The sequence below is a fragment of the Gossypium raimondii genome, chromosome 5 (genome assembly GCF_025698545.1).
Source record: "Gossypium raimondii isolate GPD5lz chromosome 5, ASM2569854v1, whole genome shotgun sequence".
Classification (NCBI taxonomy): domain Eukaryota; kingdom Viridiplantae; phylum Streptophyta; class Magnoliopsida; order Malvales; family Malvaceae; genus Gossypium; species Gossypium raimondii.
The window spans coordinates 4,654,119-4,676,047 of record NC_068569.1 but is presented as its reverse complement, the minus strand read 5'-3'; the positions used below and the strand labels follow the sequence as shown (position 1 = coordinate 4,676,047).

General features: G+C 32.1%; 3 protein-coding genes across 3 annotated transcripts; all 3 read right to left on the bottom strand.

Moving 5' to 3' along the window:
• Positions 1-15: 15 nt before the first annotated feature.
• On the bottom strand, positions 16-3,581 carry LOC105769386 (aspartyl protease family protein At5g10770). Its single transcript, XM_012589989.2, has 3 exons — positions 3,347-3,581; positions 1,233-1,673; positions 16-1,150 (listed from the first exon to the last, which is right to left on the bottom strand). Exons 1-3 carry the CDS (start codon positions 3,537-3,539, stop codon positions 327-329), a joined length of 1,458 nt encoding a protein of 485 aa, XP_012445443.1. The 5' UTR covers positions 3,540-3,581; the 3' UTR covers positions 16-326.
• Positions 3,582-9,184: 5,603 nt separating this feature from the next.
• Positions 9,185-13,261, bottom strand: LOC105770872 (aspartyl protease family protein At5g10770). The gene is made up of 3 exons (XM_012592234.2): positions 12,999-13,261; positions 10,398-10,838; positions 9,185-10,256 (listed from the first exon to the last, which is right to left on the bottom strand). Exons 1-3 carry the CDS (start codon positions 13,186-13,188, stop codon positions 9,436-9,438), a joined length of 1,452 nt encoding a protein of 483 aa, XP_012447688.1. The 5' UTR covers positions 13,189-13,261; the 3' UTR covers positions 9,185-9,435.
• Positions 13,262-19,566: 6,305 nt separating this feature from the next.
• LOC105769509 (peroxidase 46) lies at positions 19,567-21,271 on the bottom strand. The gene is made up of 4 exons (XM_012590194.2): positions 20,893-21,271; positions 20,634-20,813; positions 20,350-20,515; positions 19,567-20,204 (listed from the first exon to the last, which is right to left on the bottom strand). Exons 1-4 carry the CDS (start codon positions 21,127-21,129, stop codon positions 19,789-19,791), a joined length of 999 nt encoding a protein of 332 aa, XP_012445648.1. The 5' UTR covers positions 21,130-21,271; the 3' UTR covers positions 19,567-19,788.
• Between the last annotated feature and the right edge of the window lie 658 nt (positions 21,272-21,929).

Below are 21,929 nucleotides of genomic sequence, written 5' to 3'. Positions count from 1 at the left end.
AACTTTGGGCTTCCGTTTTTCACTGAAATGATTGAGAGCCAATTTATCCATTAATTTTTTTTAATTCAAGAAAGAGATACGTGTTTTACTATTTGAAGGTGTTACAACTTCACACGAAACCATAACTTTATATCACTGTACATAAATTGCAGCAAACATTTTATTTTCTTAAATGATGTATGGGTAGAAAAGAGCAGAGAAGAATCCCACATATGAAGTAGTGGTGTATTGATTATTTCAGTCTTGTGCCAATCTTGCTATCATATGAATTATGCTTTGATTTGACAGCTAACTCGAAGATTTTCTTCTCAATTAGCTTCAAAAACTTAGGTGCATCCCCCTGTAGCAAACCCAAGCTTCCCTCCAACACCATCGTATACCACTTGCAGTGTCTTTTGCTGTGTATTCCCAAAGATCCCTACCTCTGTGTCGTCAGTGTTACCGGCAAACGCTAGACACACTTGCGAGATAGCATTAACATACAAAATTCCCTTTGCGGCAATCGGAACCTCAACACCCCCACTGAAGAAGATGCTTATCTTAGGTACACTAACCGAAGAAAACTTGGTAAAGTCATAGCATGTATCCAGGATTGAAAGTGGTTGTGCCTTTGGATATCGGCTCATTAGTTTCCTAAATTCAGAGCTCAGTGCTGTATATGCCGTCGGTGGTAGTCGGGTGATGACAGTTCCAGAGTCAATGATGGCGCCACCAGCAGTGAAAACAGAGGCTGATATCGGTAGTTTTTTGCCACCAACGCTTATTCCAACAATGTCAATTCCGTAAAAGGATGCACCTTGGGAGAGAGTGGTCAACGTTGTGAATTTTACGAATTTCGATACGCCACCGTAGCCAAAACTGAGGAAACCGGTTGAGCTGGCGGATGATGGCAAGCAGTAGGAGAAGTATTTCTTGTATTTAGAGGCGGTTTGTGAAGGTAAAGATAATTTATCTCGGCCAAGTCCTATCAATCCGGCTGCCCCTCCGAAAAGACCTTGATTATTTTGGCCACAACCAAATAGAAAGTCATCGAACACATCAGTTGATGTCAAGGTGAGCTTTTCTTTAGCAAAGATTCCAACTGAGAAAGATGAGTCTCCATATTGAATGCCGTAGACACAAGCTGATGATGAACAGCCAGGTGTGTTACCTGAAAGAATATAATGACAACGAATTAACTAGTTATTTGAATCCAGGCTTGAAAGATATCCAACAAAATCGATGAAAGTTACCTGTTGCAGAAGCCAGTGAATTGCAGGTAGTTGAGCTGCATGAAATGTTGGAATATGTTGAGGACAAGGATGGGGCAAAAACAGGATCTTGCTGTTTATAGCAAGTTCCTACACAAGGCTGACATTGTGTCCATGTAATGTCACTTCCAGTATCAAATATGAGAGTTAAATCTTTCTTCGGGGTGCCCAGACCCACGGTAACTACGTAATTGCCCGACCCCACCACGCTGCCATCCTTGGCAGGGATATTGGCTGCATCAGTCTGGTCGACTTTGGTAGAGCCTAGGCTCTTGGCAAGTTTTGAGTGGATGGACTTGACCCGGGCTACATCTTGGAGGAGGATCTCGGCGTGAGTGGGGATATTTGCTTTATCGTGATGATAGAGTTGAGAGCATGGACCATGCTTGTGGACAACTTGTAAAGATGACTTTTTGTCTAATACTGAAAGTGGAAACCATGCATCACATACGCATTCCAATACTAGAATGTTTTAAGAATTAAAGATAAAATTAAAACTGCTAATTAATATATGATGGGATCGATGCAATTTATTTATTTAAAATTGGTTATGAAAAAAATGGATTAACATATTGTTGCACACCCTTGCCCTGTTGGTTCATTGATAATTTACTATTAAATTGCTATTATTAGGTATGATTTATCGCTGATGAAAGTGACTGCCCGATAATGCATTACCTAAAGATTGAAAGAAATGTTTTAACGACAACAGAGCATTGCTTTCCAATACAGAAAATCAGGAAATCCAAAAACATATAATTCTGAGATTTAAGATTGTGGTTAGCTAATCTTTTGAATCAATGAAAAACAAAACCAAATTTCCTTAAATCTTTGCAATTAATTAAGAATTCCAAAGTATTAGTTCCAAAAGCTTTGAAATCATGAAAAAAAAAAGGGAGAAAAATGAAAAGTTTTCCTTAGTTTCAATCATTGCATCACCAATCATATTATTTCACCTTACCTTAGCTATTGCACTGCCTACGAGCAACGAGTATTTATCCAAGACCGTACTACTTTTCATTCTGTTGTCAGAGCAATGTTTGAAGACAAAATTATTCCTTTATTTTTTTAAGATTCTTTTTATATCTTTTCATATGACCAAAGTCGCTAAACAATGCTAGAATTGGCCTAAAAGCATAACCTTCCTCTGGCCTCCCATGGACTAGAACTTTTGGGGATAATAATTAACTTACCCTTTTTTTCTAAAGAAAAAAAAGTATTTTAATAATTAATGGAACACACATCATTAAATTCAAATAATGAAAATTTTCTTTGCCTTAAAAAGTCATCAAGAAGGACAATCAATTGAGCTCAAGTTTGTTAAGGATTGGAAAAGAGGGTCCTACGGGTGTGGCAGTGGCTAGAGTCGGTTGGCATATATTCCAAGTACGAAAAGGTTAGTGGAGTTTCAATGGACTCAATTCAAGTCCAAAAAGGAAATTGTATTATTGGCTGTAATTCTTCGTTTTGCATGGAAAGCTTCCCTTTTACTGTATCTGGAAAGGAGAAAATACAAGATTTATGGAGGGAAAAATAGCACACTGCTGCTTTTTTTTCTATTTTGTTTCAGGCTTTATGGAATTAGAAATATTGCTAGGCACTTGTTTAAAAACGATCTCTGCCGTGCTTGGGTCCTGAACATGTCTGTGTTTTTCTTTTGAACGAATCTCTAGGTTTAATTAGCTTAGTATTTGTGCTGTACTGCTACTACTACCATGGTGTTTTCGTCGTAGCAGCTTGGCTACTTCTTTTGGATAAATGAACAAATTATTCTTTTGTCCAAAAAAGACTATTGAAAATGACTTATTCTAATTGGTCCAGGGAAAAGAAAAGAAAGGCTAACTGCTGGTCTGTAACTGGCAAAGCAGCAGACAGCAGACATGACTGTATACGTTGAGTATAACGATAAGCTTAATCAACAAATACGATCCTACTGACATGAATGCTAGCCCGCCAGCCAGCACAATGGATTCAATAAAGCATGATCTCAATGAGTGTTTTTACTGTAAAATACTAAAGTAATGAACAAGCCAAGAGCCAGCTCAAGCCTGGTTGGTTTGTGTGTGAGAGAGCGAGAGAGAGATGAGGTAATTAACCTTTGGTTGCAGGGCTGCAAATAGAGGAGGGTAGAAGAGAGCTAACTTGGATGGTATGGCTGTGCTCAAGGTGGTGACTCTCTGCAACAGTTGCTCTTCGTCCCTTGGCATACCCCTCCTTCAAAGAGCAGACAAGGCATAAAAGAAGAAGATAAGCAGAGAGGTAGGTCGGGGAAATGACAGTGGCACCCATGGTCCAGCTTAATTTCTCATCTTACAAGCACACTCCGCTATATATATACACACATATATATTCTGTATGAGAGTGGAGACACAAGATATAGGTTACCCATTCTTACACGTCATCCTTGGATCATATATCATAATGCACAATTAACAAATTACTCTACTAACAGGCACTCAACACGTTGCCTACCAAGCACGGTACTTGGGAAGAGCTATGCTAAGTTTTGAGTTCATGGTGTGTTAAAGTTTCGTTGATTACAATTGTTATTGTCCAAACTTCGTAAGATTTCTTTACAGCTTAGTGAAGTTGTAACCTAAAAGCAATATATTTCCTTATTTCACCCCAAGTTTAAAGCCTTTTTCTTTTTGGCAACAATATTATCTTTGTTTTGCTCTGTACACATCAAATCAGAAGCTTCTTCACGGCAGCAATATCAACCCTGGAATTAATTTATCTGATGTAATGTTCGCTTGTTGCTTGCTCAAAATTGGGTCCCTAATGCTGCAAATTAATGCCAGATTTGAGAAGTGTTCTTAAAATTAACAGTGCCGAACTGACATGTATTTTCGGGCCAATAGTGACAATTTGGAACCACAGCAACGTTAATTATTGTGTGTTTAGACATTATTGGGATTTAAAGGTGATAAAGGTATTTTTTTTTGGTTAAAAAAAAGAGGTGTTTAATGATTTTAATGGGAAAAGAATAAAATTTTGTTTTCAAATTCTATCACAAAATCCAGGCGTATGTGTTTTTATGAGCAGCCGGCCAATGTGAAAAATATAACATGGTGGGGCTTCGTTTCGTCTTATGAAATTCTCAAATGGAAATGGAAAGAGCAAAAGCTTTTTGGTGATAGTTATCTGAAAAATACAAGAGCAACTTGCTTTATTATTTTCTCTCTCTGTCTTTTAGTATTTGTATTTTTTTTATATATTTATGTCATGTGAACTAATCCCATCAAGCCCTTTTTCTTTAATTTCTTATTTCGACTTTCAATCTAGCTGTATCGATAGCAACTCCTCGTGGGGTTACCTCTTATATAATGTTTCCCAAATTAAGGCTAACATCTTGAATGAGTTTTTACAAAATGAAGGGGATGCCTGAATTTGTAAACCAAAAGAATGGCGCAAATTTTAAGTAATTTTTTCCTTAAAATAAACCGCACCAATTTAATGCTATAACTTGGATTGGAGCCTAAATTATGCCTAGACTGCCTATTTTCTTCTTTTGGGTCCTGCCTATAACATGATATTTATACGTATGATATTATTATCTAATTTCATTCATTCATTATTATTGGAAATAGAGTTTTTCATTGTCGGGCCGATTCAAACAGAATTTTAGGCCCGGATCTGATATAAAAATGGGTCAAAATTTTTATCTAAGTTAATTCGGATAAAAATATTAAAATTTGGGCCTGGCTTGACCATATTAATTTTTTTAAATTTTATTTTTTTATAAAAATTTTAAAAATATAATACAGCAAATATACTAAAAATATTAAATTAAATGTTTCCCAACAAATTGAAAATAAATTTAAAAAATCTTTATACTTAAATAACACTAAGATAAATGTAACTTGACAAGCAAACGTCTCTAAAATAGTAGTAAAGTTAACAATAAAACAAGTGTTATATAATATCCAAACATTAACAACAAAATAGTAGCAACATAATAGTGAAATGGTAGTAAAACAATGGTAAAAAGTGAAAAAAAAATAGCAAAAAACAAGGTTTTTTTATTGCAAGTTCGAGCCTAATTTAACTCAAAAAAACCTTACTTGTGGCCTAACCCATTTTCTAGAAGGGCCTTATTTTTTTCTCAAATCTATTTTTTAGGCCTATATTTTTACTCAAATTGTTCTATTTTTAGACGTAACTCAATCCAACTTATAAATAACTCTATAAATTAGAAATTACCATTATTATTATTACTATTATTATTATTATATATAGTGGTAGAATTTAGTATATGTGCTATTATGACATAGAGTCATAGACGCATGCTGGTTGCCAAAGGAAATTCCAAGCACGTACGAGTAACTAAAATGGGCAATGGACATAATTAACATATGCATGCACCTAACAAATAATAATTGACTTGAGGAGTCCACGTTAGACCTCCAAAGCTTAAAATAAGTATAGCTGAAAGTACTGCTTAACCTATCCACACATTGTAATTTACCAAAAATAAAATCTTTTGCAACTTTCCTTAATACATTATCACATTAGAATCTCTCCTTCTGGGGAACAGCAATCTTGTTTAAAAATTCAATATACTTTTACAAATAAAGATTATAAATATTGGCAAACCCACAGAAGCTTCAATATCTAATACATAAGTTTATAAAAATTCTAGTTGAAGAATGTTGGTGAAAGAGAGGTAGAGGAACCCAATATACCAATTAGTTGAAGTAGCTTGGAAATTCCATGAATCTTCAGTTATTGGACATCCTTGTCAGTGTTGCCTAGAAAGACATGAAGCAGTAGGGTCCAGTCCTCAATTATACATGTTTGGAAACTAGTTTTGGTCAGTATAAGCAATGCTAGTGGGCATTAATATAGGTGGGATCTTTGAACTTTTGTAGGTGATGGATTGGAATCCCGTTTGGCTGTAACCCAACCAAGGATTATTTTTTCTATTGGGTGGTGATTGAAATTGGAAGCTGGAATCTTTTCTTGTGTCCCCATTGTAAGTGAGAGATTGATGGGCTACCCACTTATCATCATATAAGATTCCCACTTGATTATGTTACAAGGAAAAGGAAATGGAACGGAATTAGGTGAGGGTTCAATTCCTTAATTATTTTTGCAACAAACAATCAAATTATTGCGTCATAGACGATTTAACTTGTATGGATTGGCTATGCAATTAATGAATTAAAGTGGAGTTGCATGCTCTGAATTGGCAAATCCTTCTAGTTATTAATGAAAAAGAAAACTGAGTTTGGTGCACACCACTTGCTTCTACTCCTCCACATACAGACAGCTATAGGGACAAACTTTATGCAAACAGTAAAACTTTGATGAAGGGTAAGATGAAGAAAACAGTAAGAGCTTGAAATTTATATTCCAAGTTATGTTTAAATGTGGTCAAATATTGTTTCAAGGGTTGGAGTTTGATTCAAAATAAAACTGAGTTACTCAAAAGTAATTTACTTGGTAAAATTAATATTTCTTTAATTCAATTTCATCAATTATTCAAACTGATGATGGAATCTAAGTCAAATATTCAATGTCATTACCCATAAATTTTAATGGACATTTATAGCTATTAGCTCAAATTTTACGGAGTCCAATTATAATGTTTAGGTATTCTTTATTATAGTTTTGACACATTGAGAAAAGTTATTTAGAATGAAGCATGTTCTTTTATATGGTATGATTATTTTATTTAGAAGTTACATGATATTCAGAAATGGGATCATAAATTAGAATCTTCAAATTTATAAACCCATAAAATTTGTGCATATTAATATTATTTTCAATGTTTTTACTGTTGTACATATCACAATAAATTAAAATATCTATTTACTTATCAAAAGTTGAATATGAGACCATGAAAATGGTAAGAAGTAAGAATTACCACCTAGATAAGGTAAATAAAGTAGCTAATGCTCATAGTATAAAATCTGTTGGGAATATGGCCGTAATTATTACCTCTCATAGGTAGATTTTGAAAGATTTGCGGACAATAAATATTGATATACGAGGTTCTAGTGTCACAAGATTAGAACATCTTATTTAATTAAGTGGTAAGTTTACTCTCTCATAATTTAAAGAATAATAGATTTGTCAGATCCCATCTCGTAAATATATCTATATTTTGATTTGTGGCATGAAATTCAAATAGGCAAATATTTGATTTAAGTATAAAAATAATCTAGTGGGGATTGGATAGAATAGAATTATAGAAATGGATGGTAGGCTACCCATTCAAAGGATAAGGAGCATGCATTTTACCTTTACTTTTCAGACTTAAAACAAAACAAACAGGTAGTGCCTGAGCACATTCTTATCAAGAAAGCTTCTATTATTCAAATTTATATTTCCTTGAAAATCGATTCATCCCAGACTTTTTAAATATTTAATTTCCTCAATTATGTAGTCATTTATATCATAGTGAAACCAGCAATTGGCACTAGAGAGTGTCAGAAACGAGGAAATCTCCACGCTATAATCTATTTTAGTCTTTTGAATATGGAAGTGGATCATTGCCAAGAAGCCAAAGCCAATTAATTTGTCTGTACCACTTTTTCCCCGTGGAGTAACAAATCTTAGTAGAAATAACTAAGCTGAACTAGAACACGTTTTTCCTTGCTTCTTCCTTAGCGGGATCCTAATGACACTAGCTAATGAAAATACAAGACTGCAGCAGGCGGTACAAAAAATCGAGAAGAAATGAGTGTTCCACAGTTGCAGAACAAAGAATCACACGAAAACAAGCCAAGACCAACACAACAGCTTCCTTCCATTGCAGATTCATCGGCACTTCCTCACCACCTTCTCAGTAGTTAACATATAAAAGGGGATGTGAGCACTTGTTTGTTCACTTAAGATACATATAATGGATAAGGTTCAGTAACAAAATATATAGAAGGTAAAGACATTAGTAAAAGCAAAATCTGCGTATGATTAGTGAGTATATTACTAAATTAATATAACCTTGGATAGATGAGTGGCAAGCGGCTGATGCTAGTACAGAATTAACGTGAAGAATACGGTGAAAATACTTGCCATCCAAACTAATATTTGTCCCTCGGAACGCATATGTAGTCTTGCACGAAGAGCAGAGACTCAGCAAGACGAGGACGAGGGAATTAGCAGACAATTAGGAATGCAGTCAAAGTTTAGTACAATCACAATAGGCATTGGCAAAGTTAAGTTTCTCGTATGTATGCAAAGTTTCCCGTTTAGATGGAATGCACGGTTTTCTGCTGCTGCATTTTCTGCCCTGCTCCGTCCCTTGGTTCTCTTTTGATTATGTTTTGTTTTGGAACCGCATGGTTTTTATTTTGGAGTTTTCTGTTTTTGAACCTTGATGGCTTTCCTGGGTCCCTTGATCAGCTGAGCCCAAGCCATCCATAGTTTTTCTTGCAATGGGCTTTGATCAGATCCACAGCTTTGCACTCTCTTTCAATGAATCTCGCATATTTAATTAAAAAAAGGTGGTAAAATTGGGATTAGTTTCATATAATTTCATGTGCCCAATATTACTTGAGTGACCGTGGGCCATGAATCAAGCAGCCATTGGAGAGAGACGATAACATCAATGGAAACTTGGCTGACTTAATCAGTGGCTGATACACTAGCAATACAATATGTTTGTAATTGGAACAGTAACCACCCAACGTGAACGTCAAAAGTCAATGGGGGAGACGATGTGTGTGTATACACACATATTTTCAAGAAAGACTAGGATTACTTATTAGGGCTGTGCTTGGACAAACCAAGGATTGAAAGTATAAGATCGAGGGAGTGAAAACAAGCAATGATCCAGGATAAAATGCGGACTGCTCTTGTGCTCAAATAGGGACCTTGGGCTATCCCCTTTTCGAGCTATTATCCTAGAACCTGCTGAAACTGAAGCTTTTATTTCTTAACTCTTAAACTTGCGCCAGATATATATATATTCATTCAAGAGACTCATATAAGATTTGGAGGTTTAACATTTCCATACAAAATCATACATCATTGAACATAATTCTGCAGCGAACAATTTATTTTCCTGAATGATAGATGGGTAAACAAAGCAGACAAGTATCCACCTAGGGAGTAGAGTACTGATAAGTTTTACTAGTGCATCGATTATTTCAATCTTAAGCCAAACTTACTATTATATTATATGACTTATGATTTGACAGCTAACTCGAAGATTTTCTTCTCAATTAGCTTTGAAAACTTAGGTGCATCCCCCTGTAGCAAACCCAAGCCTCCCACCAGCAACATCGTATACCACTTGAAGTGTCTTTTGCTGTGTATTCCCAAAGATCCCTATATCTGTGTCATTATTGTTGCGGGCAAACGCTAGGCACACTTGTGAGATACTTCTAACGAAAAATATTCCCTCAGCTGCAATAGGCACCTCAACACCCCCGCTGAAGAAGAAGCTAATCTTAGGTACGTTAACTGAAGAATACTTGGTAAAGTCATAGCATGTGTCCAGCAGCTTTGAAGCTGGTGCCATTGGATATTGGCTCATCTGTTTCTTAAATTCTGAGCTCAGTGCCGCGTAGGCTGTGGGCGGTAGCCGGGTGATGACAGTTCCAGAGTCAATGATGGCACTACCAGCAGTGAAAACAGAGGCTGCAATTGATAGTTTTTGTCCACCAACACTTATTCCAGTAATGTCAATTCCGTAAAAGGCTGAACGTTGGGAGACTGTGGACAATGTTATGAATTTTACGGATTTTGAGGCACCAGTGTCGCCAAAACTGAGGAAACCAGTTGAGCTGGCAGATGACGGCAAGCAATAGGAGAAGACTCCCTTGTATTTTAAGGCTGTTTGTGAAGGTAGAGATAATTTATCTCGTCCAAGTCCTATCAAACCAGCAGCTCCTCGGAAAAGACCTTGATTGTTTTGGCCACAGCCAAATAGAAAGTCCTTGAATACATCAGATGATGTCAAGGTGAGCGTTTCTTTAGCAAAGAATCCAATTGAAAAAGACATGTCTCCGTATTGAATGCCATAGACACAAGCAGACGAACATCTAGGTTTAATACCTGAAAGCATAAAATATAATAATTAATAACAACGAATCAACGATTTTTCTCACACGAGTAGCCGCATTCTTGCTCATAAAACTTTCGTTTCCTTTTTCTCTACATGAAAATTTATCTCGGCAAGTTTGTCATGAAAGTTACCTGTTGCAGAAGCCAGTGAATTGCAGGTTGTTGAGTTGCATGAAATGTTGGAATATGTTGAGGATTGGGAAGGAGCAAACACTGGATCCAGCTGTTGATAACAACTTCCTGCGCAAGGCTGACATTGTGTCCATGTGATGTCACTTCCAGTATCAAATATGAGAGTTAAATCTTTCTTCGGGGTGCCTAGACCCACGGTAACTACGTAATTGCCTGACCCCACCACGCTACCATCCTTGGCAGGGAGGTTGGTTGCATCAATCTGGTCGACATTGCTCGAGCCTGAGCTCCTGGCAAGTTTCAAGTGAATGGACTTGACCCGGGCTTCATCTTGTCGAAGGATCTCGGCGTCAGTGGGGATGTTTGCTTTATCTTGACGATGGAGTTGGGAGCATGGACCATGCTTGTGGACAACTCGTAAAGATGACTTTTTATTCAATTCTGAAAGTGGAAGCCGTGCATCACATATGCATTCCGATACCAGAATGTTTTAGTAATTAAAGAACAATGTACAATTAATCTACTAATTAACTCAACTTTTGATGATGGAACAATTGGATTAACATCGTTTCACGTCCTTGCCAAGTTGATTCATCGATTATTTACTATAAATTGGTATTATTAAAGATATTATGTTGATTCAAGTGACTGCCCTTGGCTAATTAATTAGACTGAAAAATGTCTTAACGACAAATCAGCATGGTGTTCCAATAAAGAAAGTCAGGAAATCCATACACATATATAGGATTCTGAGATTTAAGGTGATTGGAGGTTGAAAATTATTATTTAATTAAAAGCAATTAAAGGAGTAGAGTAGTAAAAAATGTTGTTTATTAATGTGCTTGGTAGAAACTAAAAAGATGGAGGAAAAAGTATTTCTCTTTTATTAATTACTTTGTATAATTAGAAATTAATTAACATTTAAATCAAAATTAAATTTGATGGAATTTGAACATTTCTATGATTTCGTAATTATTTTTTTTTTGTAAATTTTAACTTTTAATTATTTGAGAAATTACTTTCCCAATATTGTTCAAAGTAATTAAATTTTCATATGCTAAGGAAAGTAATTTTCAAAGAAAAATTATATTTTTCAAAAATTAATATTTTTAGATTTATTTTGTTTGGAAACCATTATTTCAATAAAAAATTGATTTGGATTAAATCCAAGTCTAATTTCATAACAGTTAAAATTTGGATTTTAAAATCCATTTAAAACTTGGAATTTTCAAAATTAAAATTGATTTAAAAACATGAGTACTATTTCTTTCTCTTTTCTTTTGCACTTCAAAACCGAAACAATAATTAATTAATTTTACTTATAATATATCATCAACGAAGTTCAAGATTTTTAAAATTGGACCGATAGGTGAACCAGTCAAACTATCAGTTATTGATTCAATTAGTTCGATCGATCCAATTATTAAAAAATAAAAAACAAATAAATTGATAAAACTGGTTCGACTATTAGTTCGGTCGGTCCGATTGGTTCAACTGGTTCATGAGCCCACCAATCTAACCCCTTATTCCAGACTAGTACCCCGATCGATTCCCAACCCAATCAATCTGACCGACCAGTTCGATTCTAAAAACAGTAACGAAGCTTCATGCATTTAACTAAATACAATATAAATATTCAAAAAAATTATACCATAATTCTCGCCATTTTAACTTATAAACCCTTGACTTTCAATTTATAATATCCATAATTAGGCCACCAGTTTATTAGTCCAATCGATTCTGTCAATTCAACCGGTTTGGTCGATTTGACTGATACGAACGATTTTACCAATTCATCCTATTTTATTAAATAAATCATAAAAAAATTGGTCCAGTCGGTTCAATAGCCGTATCGATTCTCAAATCAATCAGTCCAATGCCTTTATCCTGACCTGTACCGTAGTTGGTTCCTGATCCAACTGGCTGGTCCAGTCCAATTCAAACAACAATATTCAAATCCTAAACAATTAAATTTAAAAAAAATTTATGAAATCTAGATCTAGATTTAAATTAATTCAAAATCTTGAATTTAAAATATCTTAATTCTAAAAAATAAAAATAAGTAATTCATAAATCATTAATTTAAAAACTAAAATTTTGAAATATGAAAGACTACCTCAATAAAAAAAAATCAATTAAAATCATAACCTACCCACTGCCTCCAAGGACTACGATTTCAAGTTCAGAACTACGTACGTACTTTTGAGGATAATTAACTTTCCTTTATTTTTTTTCTTTTAGCAGGAAATAAAAGTATTTCAATGATAAAGGGAACATTCATCATCAAAAAGAAAAAGTAAGTAATAATATTGTCTCAAAACGCAGACAATTATGCTAAAGTTTCTTAGGGATTGGCAAAAGAGGGTGTTAGAGGAGTGGTAGAAGGTAAATGTGGAGTTTAATGGGCCGCAGTTCTTTCGCTTTGCATGGAGTGCTTCCATGTACGAGTACAATCAAGAAAGACAATCCCGCTGACATGATGCTAGCCAGCCAGCACAGGGGACTCAACAATAGCATAATGTTAGCGAGTGATTTTGCTGTGAAAACCTAAAGTAATTGAGTGGTCGGTTAGTGTGGGAGAGAGTAGTTGAGGTAATTAACCTTTGGTTGCGGGGCTGCAAATAGAGGAGGGCAGAAGAGAAGTGACTTGGATCGTATGGCTGTGCTCAAGGTGGTGGCTCTCTGCAGTTGCTCTCCGTTCCAAGCCATACCCCTCCTTCAAACAGCAGACAAGGCATAAAAGAAGAAGACAAGCAGAGAGGAAAGTCGGGGAAATGATAGTGGTACCCATGGTCCAGCTTAATTTCTCATCTTCCAACCACACTCCATTATATATATACACACATAGATAACATGTGAAATTTCTTTCCTAATATTTCTCTACAATTTGATGCAGTTGCAACCTAAAAGCCATATAGTTAGCTTATAAAACCCCTTTTTGGGCCATCATAGTGTAATTTTAGTTTGTAATTTTTGGGTTGTAAATTAATAAAAGGTTAAAATTTTGAGGTTGGTTTAATAGATGAATTAAACAAAAAGAATTTATTTATTTATATATTTTCATCAACAAGTTTTTTTATTTCCTTAAACTTCGTTTAATAAATAATTTATAACTAGTTATAGTTTGATTAACATATAATTAATAATTTTCATAAAATAACATTATTTTTATGTATTTATTAATTTATTAATAATATAATTATCAATATTTATTTTTATTATTTTATATAATATGTTTATTTACTATTCATGAACATATTTTTAATTATTCGCAAAAGAAATTCAATTACTTTAAATTATTATACACGTCAATGAAAAATATAAAATATATATTTATTTAAATTTTATTTAACAAAAGGTTTGGTTATAATGATAAACTTTAACATTTAAAAACTACAATGTGTGAAGTTCATGTTCTATTATCTATCTGTAAAAATAAGACAAAAACGTTTATTATAAAATATGACTTACTTTATGAAAACAGAGTTTAGCATAGATTGGAATGATTCTTTTAAACATCCAATTATGTCAAGTTGATGAATAATATAATACATCCAAAACATCAAATTAATTATTATTATTACTATTTTAACTCTAAAATTAACAAAATTGAAATATTTTTTTATAAAATTCTAAAACTTTAAACATTAAAATAATAATCTTTTCTTTAAAATCTTAAATCTTAAATTCTAATCCACTACACCATAAATCATAAATATAGTTGAACAAAAACCATAAACCTTGCATTACTATTAATTGTTTGCTATTTTTATTTAATTTTTAAATTAATTTTATTTAGGGCCGATATTTAGTACCACTTGACAATGTATTTTTTTATTCCACAATAAATTTTAAAAAATATTTATTATTTTAGTATTTTACTACACCCTATAAGACATTACTCTATTTGTGAAATCTAAAAATTTCACCGACAAGATATCAAATATTTTTTATTTAATTAATTAAGGTTAGGATATTATTAAGGAGAATTGATCTAATGTTAGAAAATATATGGTATTTATTAGAAGTTCTTTTTAAAAAATGAAGTGGCGGATAACTAAAATGTCGCTTTTGGTATTGTCTTAACGTAAAATATATATATATATATATATAATTGAGAGTAAAAGTTGTTTGAGATTAAAGTTAAACAACTCAAGACTCTTATCACGATAACAGTTTAATAAAATTTATAATTTTAATATTTTCAATTAAATTATAACTATCAATTCATTAATTAATTTATAACACCACAATCAATCAAGAATTTCTAAATTTCGATTATAAGACAGAGCCTCTTAAGTATTGAACAAAAAGGTTATTGGAGAGGTAAAGTGACTAAAATCAAAAGTCAATAGCCAGTTCATATACTAATAGTGGCCCGTAATTTCCACCGAACAAAGATGTGAACAGAAAGTAGTCACTTTCTAACAATTTTAAGGTTTATATTTGACAGTTCATTTTTTAAAATTTCTCAAGTGTTTTATTATTAAATATTTAATTTTATTATATCCTAAAATCACAAATTTTAAATTTCACTATTATATAATTTTTCAAATTTTAATTTATGAGAATATATTAAGAAATGTCAAATTTCCATCTGAAATTACTGATCCTCAAATATTAAAATGTACTTCATTTGAATAAATGTTGAAAACTAACTTTCTAATGTATTGCTTATTTATAAATACAATTACATTTCTAACTACAAAATCATAAAAGTGTTTACTTTTAAATTGATTTAAGTATTATGAAATTGAAATTGTATTTTTATTTTATTTTATTTAAAATAAATAATTTAATATTATTTAGTATCAAATAGACTAAAGTACACGTTATTTAATAAAAATATTGTTTAAGAAATTAATTTAAAAATTTTAATCCGTTTTATGATCCTTTCAAGGTACTTTTTAATCCGTTTTATGATCCTTTAAATATATTTTTGACTAAAAATCTAATTCTTTTAGAATTGTGATTGATTCTTCAAATTTCAAACTAGAATCCTCCCCAACGAGTATAATATATCTTATCAACACGTGTTAATAAATATGTACTAATGTTGATACCAAATTTATTAATTCGCTTTCTCGTGATTTTAATAACACTTTCTCATTTTTACAGAGTATTTATTTTCTTTATTTAATTACTTATTTTGCATTTTAAAGCTAATGAAAGGGTATTTATATGTTGTTGATGTAAAGTTAATTGTCCCATTGAGAAAGAGATTTGAGGAATCACATTCAACATATACATTTAAGAATTATATAGAGTTTTAATATAATTGGGAGGGTGTACGGAGACAATTGTTGATAGTCTTTGTACAAGGGTTGACTTGATTAAATCATCCAAAGTGGTTGATTTAGCCAAATACTATGGAAAAAGTGAAGCTATATAACAATAGCGATCACCAAATTAAGGCTAAAATCACAAGAGTGGAAGGGAAGCATGAAACTGGAATAAAAAAACACAATTTTAAGCAATTTCTCTTCTTTGAGAGTTTCCACGTTGGGTCCTACTTAACATGACATTATCTACGTTGGTTGTCATCCATTATCAATTGGAAAATAAATAGGGGTAGAATGCCAATGGCCGCAACATGCGCATCTAACAAATAATTGATTTTTGGAGTCTACAGTTAATTCAATGTCCGATTTAAAAATATCATAAAATAAAAATATATCTTAAAAATAGAAAAAATAAGTTCAATTAATTCAATCGCTGCTTTAATCGATTCCTCAAATAATTGATTTAATCCATCCAATCAACCAATTCAATCAAGTTTAAACAATATTAATATTTCCTTAAATACTTAAAATAAATATTTAGATTATATAGTTGTCTCGAAATAAATAGAGTAATTTAGGTTTTTTTTAGTTTTAAATGTGAGTAAAAAGATAATTGATAATTACTTTAATTTTTATTAAAAATTGTTAAATTTAAAAGCAATTTAGTTGCTATAAATACAGTCATCCTTGGTTGAAGTTTAAAAATTAAAAAGGTCTAAAATCTAAACAAAATTAAAATTTATTTTCAGTAAAACTATAAAAAATTAATATTAAAGTTAATCATTTATTAAATGTATCAATTTTTGGGGGCATTTTGTATATATATATATATATATATATATATTTTTGTGTAAAAAACCTAGTAATGATTTAACTTTTCTTGATAATTATTAGAAAATGTTATAATTAAAATTTTGAATTTTATTTCATAATGTTAATTTCAACAATTGATAAATTTGACAAAAAAATTGATAATTATCATCGAATTTCTAATAAAATCTTTAATATTTGCAAAAATAAGAGTAAAATCTTGAATGGGACGTTGGGTGAGGGTCCTCCGTCGACTTGTTAATAGTCTAGTATTATTAGTGGAAATTTTTGACATACACGCATGCCAATTGTCAATGAAATTCAGTGCGTAACATTCGCACCTATTAAATAATTGACTTGAGGAGTCTACGCTAGGTCCCCAAAGGTTTAAAATAATAGCATGAGTTAATTGCATCATGATCATTATTTTAAATTCGTCTTTATTCTCAATTTATTAATTTTATATTAATTAATAAGATTTTTTACTAAAATTATTAATTTAATTGTTAAATACTATGTGTGATTTTATATAACATAACTTTAAAGAAAAATGAATATTGTAAAATAGATGATGTAAAAATCTTGATTTTGAGATTTTCAAAACTTTTACAGAAAACGATCGTCCACACGCACACCCTCTTTTTGAAACATTTTATTTTTCTTTAAAATTTTATTTTAAATTATTTGTAATTTCCAATCATGGAAGGACCTAATTGATATAACATCGATAGATTAAAGATATAATTAAAACATTTTAAAGTTTGTAAAATGATTTAGAATAAAAATATTATAATTTAAAATGTTTGATGCAATTAACTCTAATCAAAATAAACGACGTAATTATATTACAAGGACGATAGCAAATTAGTTCCTATATATTAAAAATTAAAAAGTGAGTTAAAAAATAAAATTAATGACGGATTTAATTATTTCCATTAATAAATTATTAGGTATCAAGCAACTTTGTTCCTTTTAAATTAAAGTTGATTTTGTAATTATCTATATCTATAATATATATAAAAATATGAGTTTAGAAAATTTTTGAATGGTCGAAAATATCTTTTTTGCTAAATTAACACTTAAATATAATCATAATTTCATATAGTAATTGACGAGAATATTACCAAACACAGGAACAAAAATACCAACAATAAGAGTGTATTTACCACCAAATATTTTCTCTAATATATGTTGCACTATCTAAAGGTGTTTCAATGTTTCATAAAAAAATTTAGTCAAGTCAAACGAGAAAAGCAAGAAAAAAGAAACATACACAATATGTTAAATAGTTTTTTATCTAGGTCTCACGGCTCGGACCAGCTCATGAACACTTTTAGGCCTATTGTATAAGTTAGAGTAAAATGTACAAAACTTGTTTAAATTATGACTTAGATTTTAAATCGATTTTCAATTTTTAAAATGTTTTAATTATATTTTTAAATTATTAATATTATATTAATTAGGTCTTTTATTATTAAAATTGTCAATTTTACTTTTAAATGACACACCATATTTTATACAGCATGATTTAAAATTAAAAATTAAAAAATCTTAAAATTTTTAAAAAGAAGTTGTGAAAATTCAAAATAAATGAAACCTCAAAACTTTGCCACATAAACTAAACTTAGAAAGTAAAAATCAAAACCAAAATAAGATTTGACTATTTTTTTATAATTTATAGTTTTACTTTGATTTTGATTTTTTTTTGAGTTTATTCAGCAAAATTTTGCCAATTTGTTTCTGTTTCTGCTTTCAACTTTTTTAAAAAAATTAAGGTTGAATTTATCCTTAAATTTTAATTGTAAATTATGCCATAATATGATGTGTCACTTAATAATGAAATAAACTGTTTGAATAACGGAAAAACTTGATTATAATAATCTTGAGAATTTAGGATGTAATTAAAATATTTTAAAATTTAAGGACCAATTTAAAATGTGAGTCATAATTTAGGGACATTTAGTAGAATTTACTCTATAAGTCATGCCAATTAATATTGGTGGAATCTTCGGGTTCAGTCAACACGGTCAGCCTTGTTTACTATTGCTTCTCAAATCAGTTTATTAGACAAAATTAGGTTTTTTTATCAGCAAAGTAATGGTAGTTGAAAAGTCTAGTTTCTTAACTTTTCAAAAGTTAGTTTGATTGTTAAATTATAAGTTAGTCCTTCAGATATATTAATTATAAATTAAAAACATATAATTATATACTTAAATTAAATTTTATAAACAATTATATTAATCATTTAAAATATTTAAAATTTACATTTTATATATTAAAATATTAGCAATGTGTTACCATTTTCTTTTTACAACTTTAGTTTAATATTTGTTAAGGACCAAAATAATAACACAACATCATGATACATTTAAATCAATCATGTTTATTTGTTATTTATAAGAGTTATAGTTACGTGTGATTTTAATATAAAAATATAATTTATATATATTAAAATTAAAATTTTAAAATAATTTATATTAATTACTTAAATATATTTAAAATTAATATTTCATTGATTGAGTCTTAACTCAATTAGCATGAGTATTGTTGCCAATGCAGGAAGACATGAGTTCAAATACGCCTGAAGCGTATTATCCTCTTATTTCTGGGCTGGGGAGGGGCTATGGGTAGTTCTAGATATTGTATCAAAAAGAGCAAATATGACCAGAACCTATAATGAAATTGTTCAAAAATTAAACAAAAAAGCATTTAATATTTATGCTTAAATGACACTAATATAGGTGCAACTTAGCAAGCAAATGCCTCTAAAATGATGGCAAAATTAACAATAAAACACCACCAAAACAGTGAAAACAGTAGTAAGTTTTTTTTTTTAAATTCGGGCCAAGCCTAGCTAAAAAATTTACCTAAGGCTCAGCCCGTTTAGAAAATAGGTCTTACTTTTTTGCCCAAACTTATTTTTTGGGTCTATATTTTTTACTCAAATCCTACCACTTTTTTGCCAGCCGAACCAAAACTAAAAACACTAGCCAAATTTGAGACTAACATGGAAAAAAAAGTATAAGGATTAAGTTGAAAAAGTTCTAAGTTTAGAGTTATGAATAAGATAACAAAAAAAAAAACAAATAGTTATGGGCTTTAGGCTTTACTTTGGCCTCTTGGGCCTAGAGATCAAAATATACAAGTTTAAATACCATGAACACTAACAACATGATGAAAATAACTAAGTTAAGGTGACGCTACATGAACACTAACACATGAATACAGATATTATTACAGGCATTTATTAACATATTAAGAGCCATTATTTGAGTTTGAACTGTAAGACAAAGAAGCCATTAATTAGTAAAGGAGCAAGACTGTCGGATTTCCCCTTCATTATCTGTCTTCACTTCAATGGTAGTGAGCTTCAAGAATGACTCTCCCCAACTCCGGAAAAACCTTTCTTCGTTATTTGCAAACTCCTCTACTTGTTTCCTTGTTCTTCCATCCTCTAGTAGAATAGAATCTGACTGAAACAACCCTTTGTGGGCTAATAGGTTCCCATAATACTGATTGTCGAATGCAAAGGATGTCTCGGGATCGTTGCTGACGGTGTTGGATGTGCTACTTCCACCTGCTGGACACTTTCTGATGAGCTCTTTTGCGTAGGTAATGTCTAGGGATGTGTCAACCAGCCTGAGCTTTCCCTTGGAGTCCTGTTGGAACCGATCACTGAAAGCACTACAATGAGCTAGGCCTATTGTATGAGCACCTGTAAGGCCAAATTATGAAGCCATCAAAGCCTGAATCAAGCTGAAACCAACCATATAAACTACATGTATACTATTACTATTACTTTATTCTGCATTTATGATTTTAATAAAGGATGTATGATTTGCTTTTATGTATTTAAATACCTGATAATGTAACAAGATCATCTAGAGACAAGCCTTTAGAATTGAAGAGCTTTATCATTTCATCCATGGTAAAGCTAGTATCTACTATATTGGGCCTGACATTAGCAGAGTTGGATATCCTCCCATCTTTTCTCCCTGATGGAATTTGAAATGCAGGTCCGCCCGCCTGCTCCATGGTTACTGTGGTTAATCCCACAACCGAAGTGCAGATATGGTGATGAAAAAAAAGTGAAGGGAACATTAACTTAAAGACGTAAAATGAAGATGAGGATGGGAAATTTTACAATTGCAACTGCATCTCTTGCAGCCAAAGCAATAATATCAGCACAAGAAACGGTTCCAGGGCAGAAGATTTCGAGCACCCTTTTGGCTGAATCGATAACTGAAAATCCTCCGAGAGAGGTATTAGCTGGATCACTTCGCTCTGTCCCATTTCCTTGTAATAGTACTGATGCATCACAACCCTGAACATGACACTTAATTTAGAAAAATACATCATGCAACTTTCAAGGTGATAAGGTGTCTAATCACCATTGGACTGACCTCCACGAAACAGTCATGGAACAACAGGCGAAGTAGTTTCCCGGGGATGGTTGGATCATTGGAGGAAGCTGCCCTTACAGTGTTGCTCACCATCAACTCTGCAGCGGGACATGATGTTGCATAGAAGTTGAAAGAGAGGCGACCAAGTGAAGGACAAGCAGCAAAACAGAAGAAAACAAGAACGAGAAGATTGCAGAGATTAGATGTTGGGAGAAAGATGGAAATTTTGGACTCCATGGAAGCCCTGATTGTCAAGCATAAGTGGAAAACTAGTAGTGGCCGTCAGTTTTATAATATTTATACCGAGAATGATCCAATTAAAGTAAGAGGCGTTCAAATGGCCAAAGGTCGCCATGCCCCCATGAATTTCCTCTAGTTAAAGCTGCATTTATGGCTTAAGCTTCTTCTGTCAGAGAGGTAGATGGGTAGTCATGCATTTAGTTGCACCTGGCCGAGCTCCTTCACATGAAACATTTAAGATCACATCAACTTCTAAACTGAACTGGTGTCTTCATTAAGTCATGGTACTAACTAGTTTTAATATTACTACAGATTACTCCTCAAAAGTAGAATAACTTGTAAAGAGATTATTTCATTAATAAAAAGTAGAACGTGAATAGTTTGTAGGAATCCAGGCAAATTTATAGAGGTTTGGAAAAGTAAACTGTAAAGAACAGGTTAGAGTTGGCAAAAGCTTAACCTCTAACGATTCCTTCCTCGAAATGCTACATCGCAGTGTTAGACTGTTAACGTCGTAAAGGAACAGAAATTTCAGATTGTGTACCGATGACAATATGCAGTGCAACCAATTTTGTCAACCCTGATTTGGCAACCATTGGAAGCTTCCTGTAGACCACATTAATTTTGTCTGCAGTAGCCATTAATTCGAAGGACAAAGGAGATCGACCCTGATTGCTCAAGGCAAAGCTACTCTTGTATTCTGTCTGCATCATGGATTTACCTACCGGCACTTATACCATGAAGAAACTTATAAAAGATACCCCCGCCGGATTTCGATGAATTCCCAGGGATGGCTC

What these genes read in the sequence shown, in the direction of transcription:
- LOC105769386 (XM_012589989.2), bottom strand. Translation starts at nt 3,539, where the DNA reads ATGGGTGCCACTGTCATTTCCCCGACCTACCTCTCTGCTTATCTTCTT. An exon ending in TTGCAGCCCTGCAACCAAAG is followed by an intron (nt 1,674 to 3,346) that starts GTTAATTACCTC and finishes TTCCACTTTCAG; the next exon opens with TATTAGACAAAAAGTCATCT. An exon ending in TTCACTGGCTTCTGCAACAG is followed by an intron (nt 1,151 to 1,232) that starts GTAACTTTCATC and finishes ATATTCTTTCAG; the next exon opens with GTAACACACCTGGCTGTTCA.
- LOC105770872 (XM_012592234.2), bottom strand. Translation starts at nt 13,188, where the DNA reads ATGGGTACCACTATCATTTCCCCGACTTTCCTCTCTGCTTGTCTTCTT. An exon ending in TTGCAGCCCCGCAACCAAAG is followed by an intron (nt 10,839 to 12,998) that starts GTTAATTACCTC and finishes TTCCACTTTCAG; the next exon opens with AATTGAATAAAAAGTCATCT. An exon ending in TTCACTGGCTTCTGCAACAG is followed by an intron (nt 10,257 to 10,397) that starts GTAACTTTCATG and finishes TTATGCTTTCAG; the next exon opens with GTATTAAACCTAGATGTTCG.
- LOC105769509 (XM_012590194.2), bottom strand. Translation starts at nt 21,129, where the DNA reads ATGGAGTCCAAAATTTCCATCTTTCTCCCAACATCTAATCTCTGCAAT. An exon ending in TCCATGACTGTTTCGTGGAG is followed by an intron (nt 20,814 to 20,892) that starts GTCAGTCCAATG and finishes TGTCATGTTCAG; the next exon opens with GGTTGTGATGCATCAGTACT. An exon ending in CAAGAGATGCAGTTGCAATT is followed by an intron (nt 20,516 to 20,633) that starts GTAAAATTTCCC and finishes ACCATGGAGCAG; the next exon opens with GCGGGCGGACCTGCATTTCA.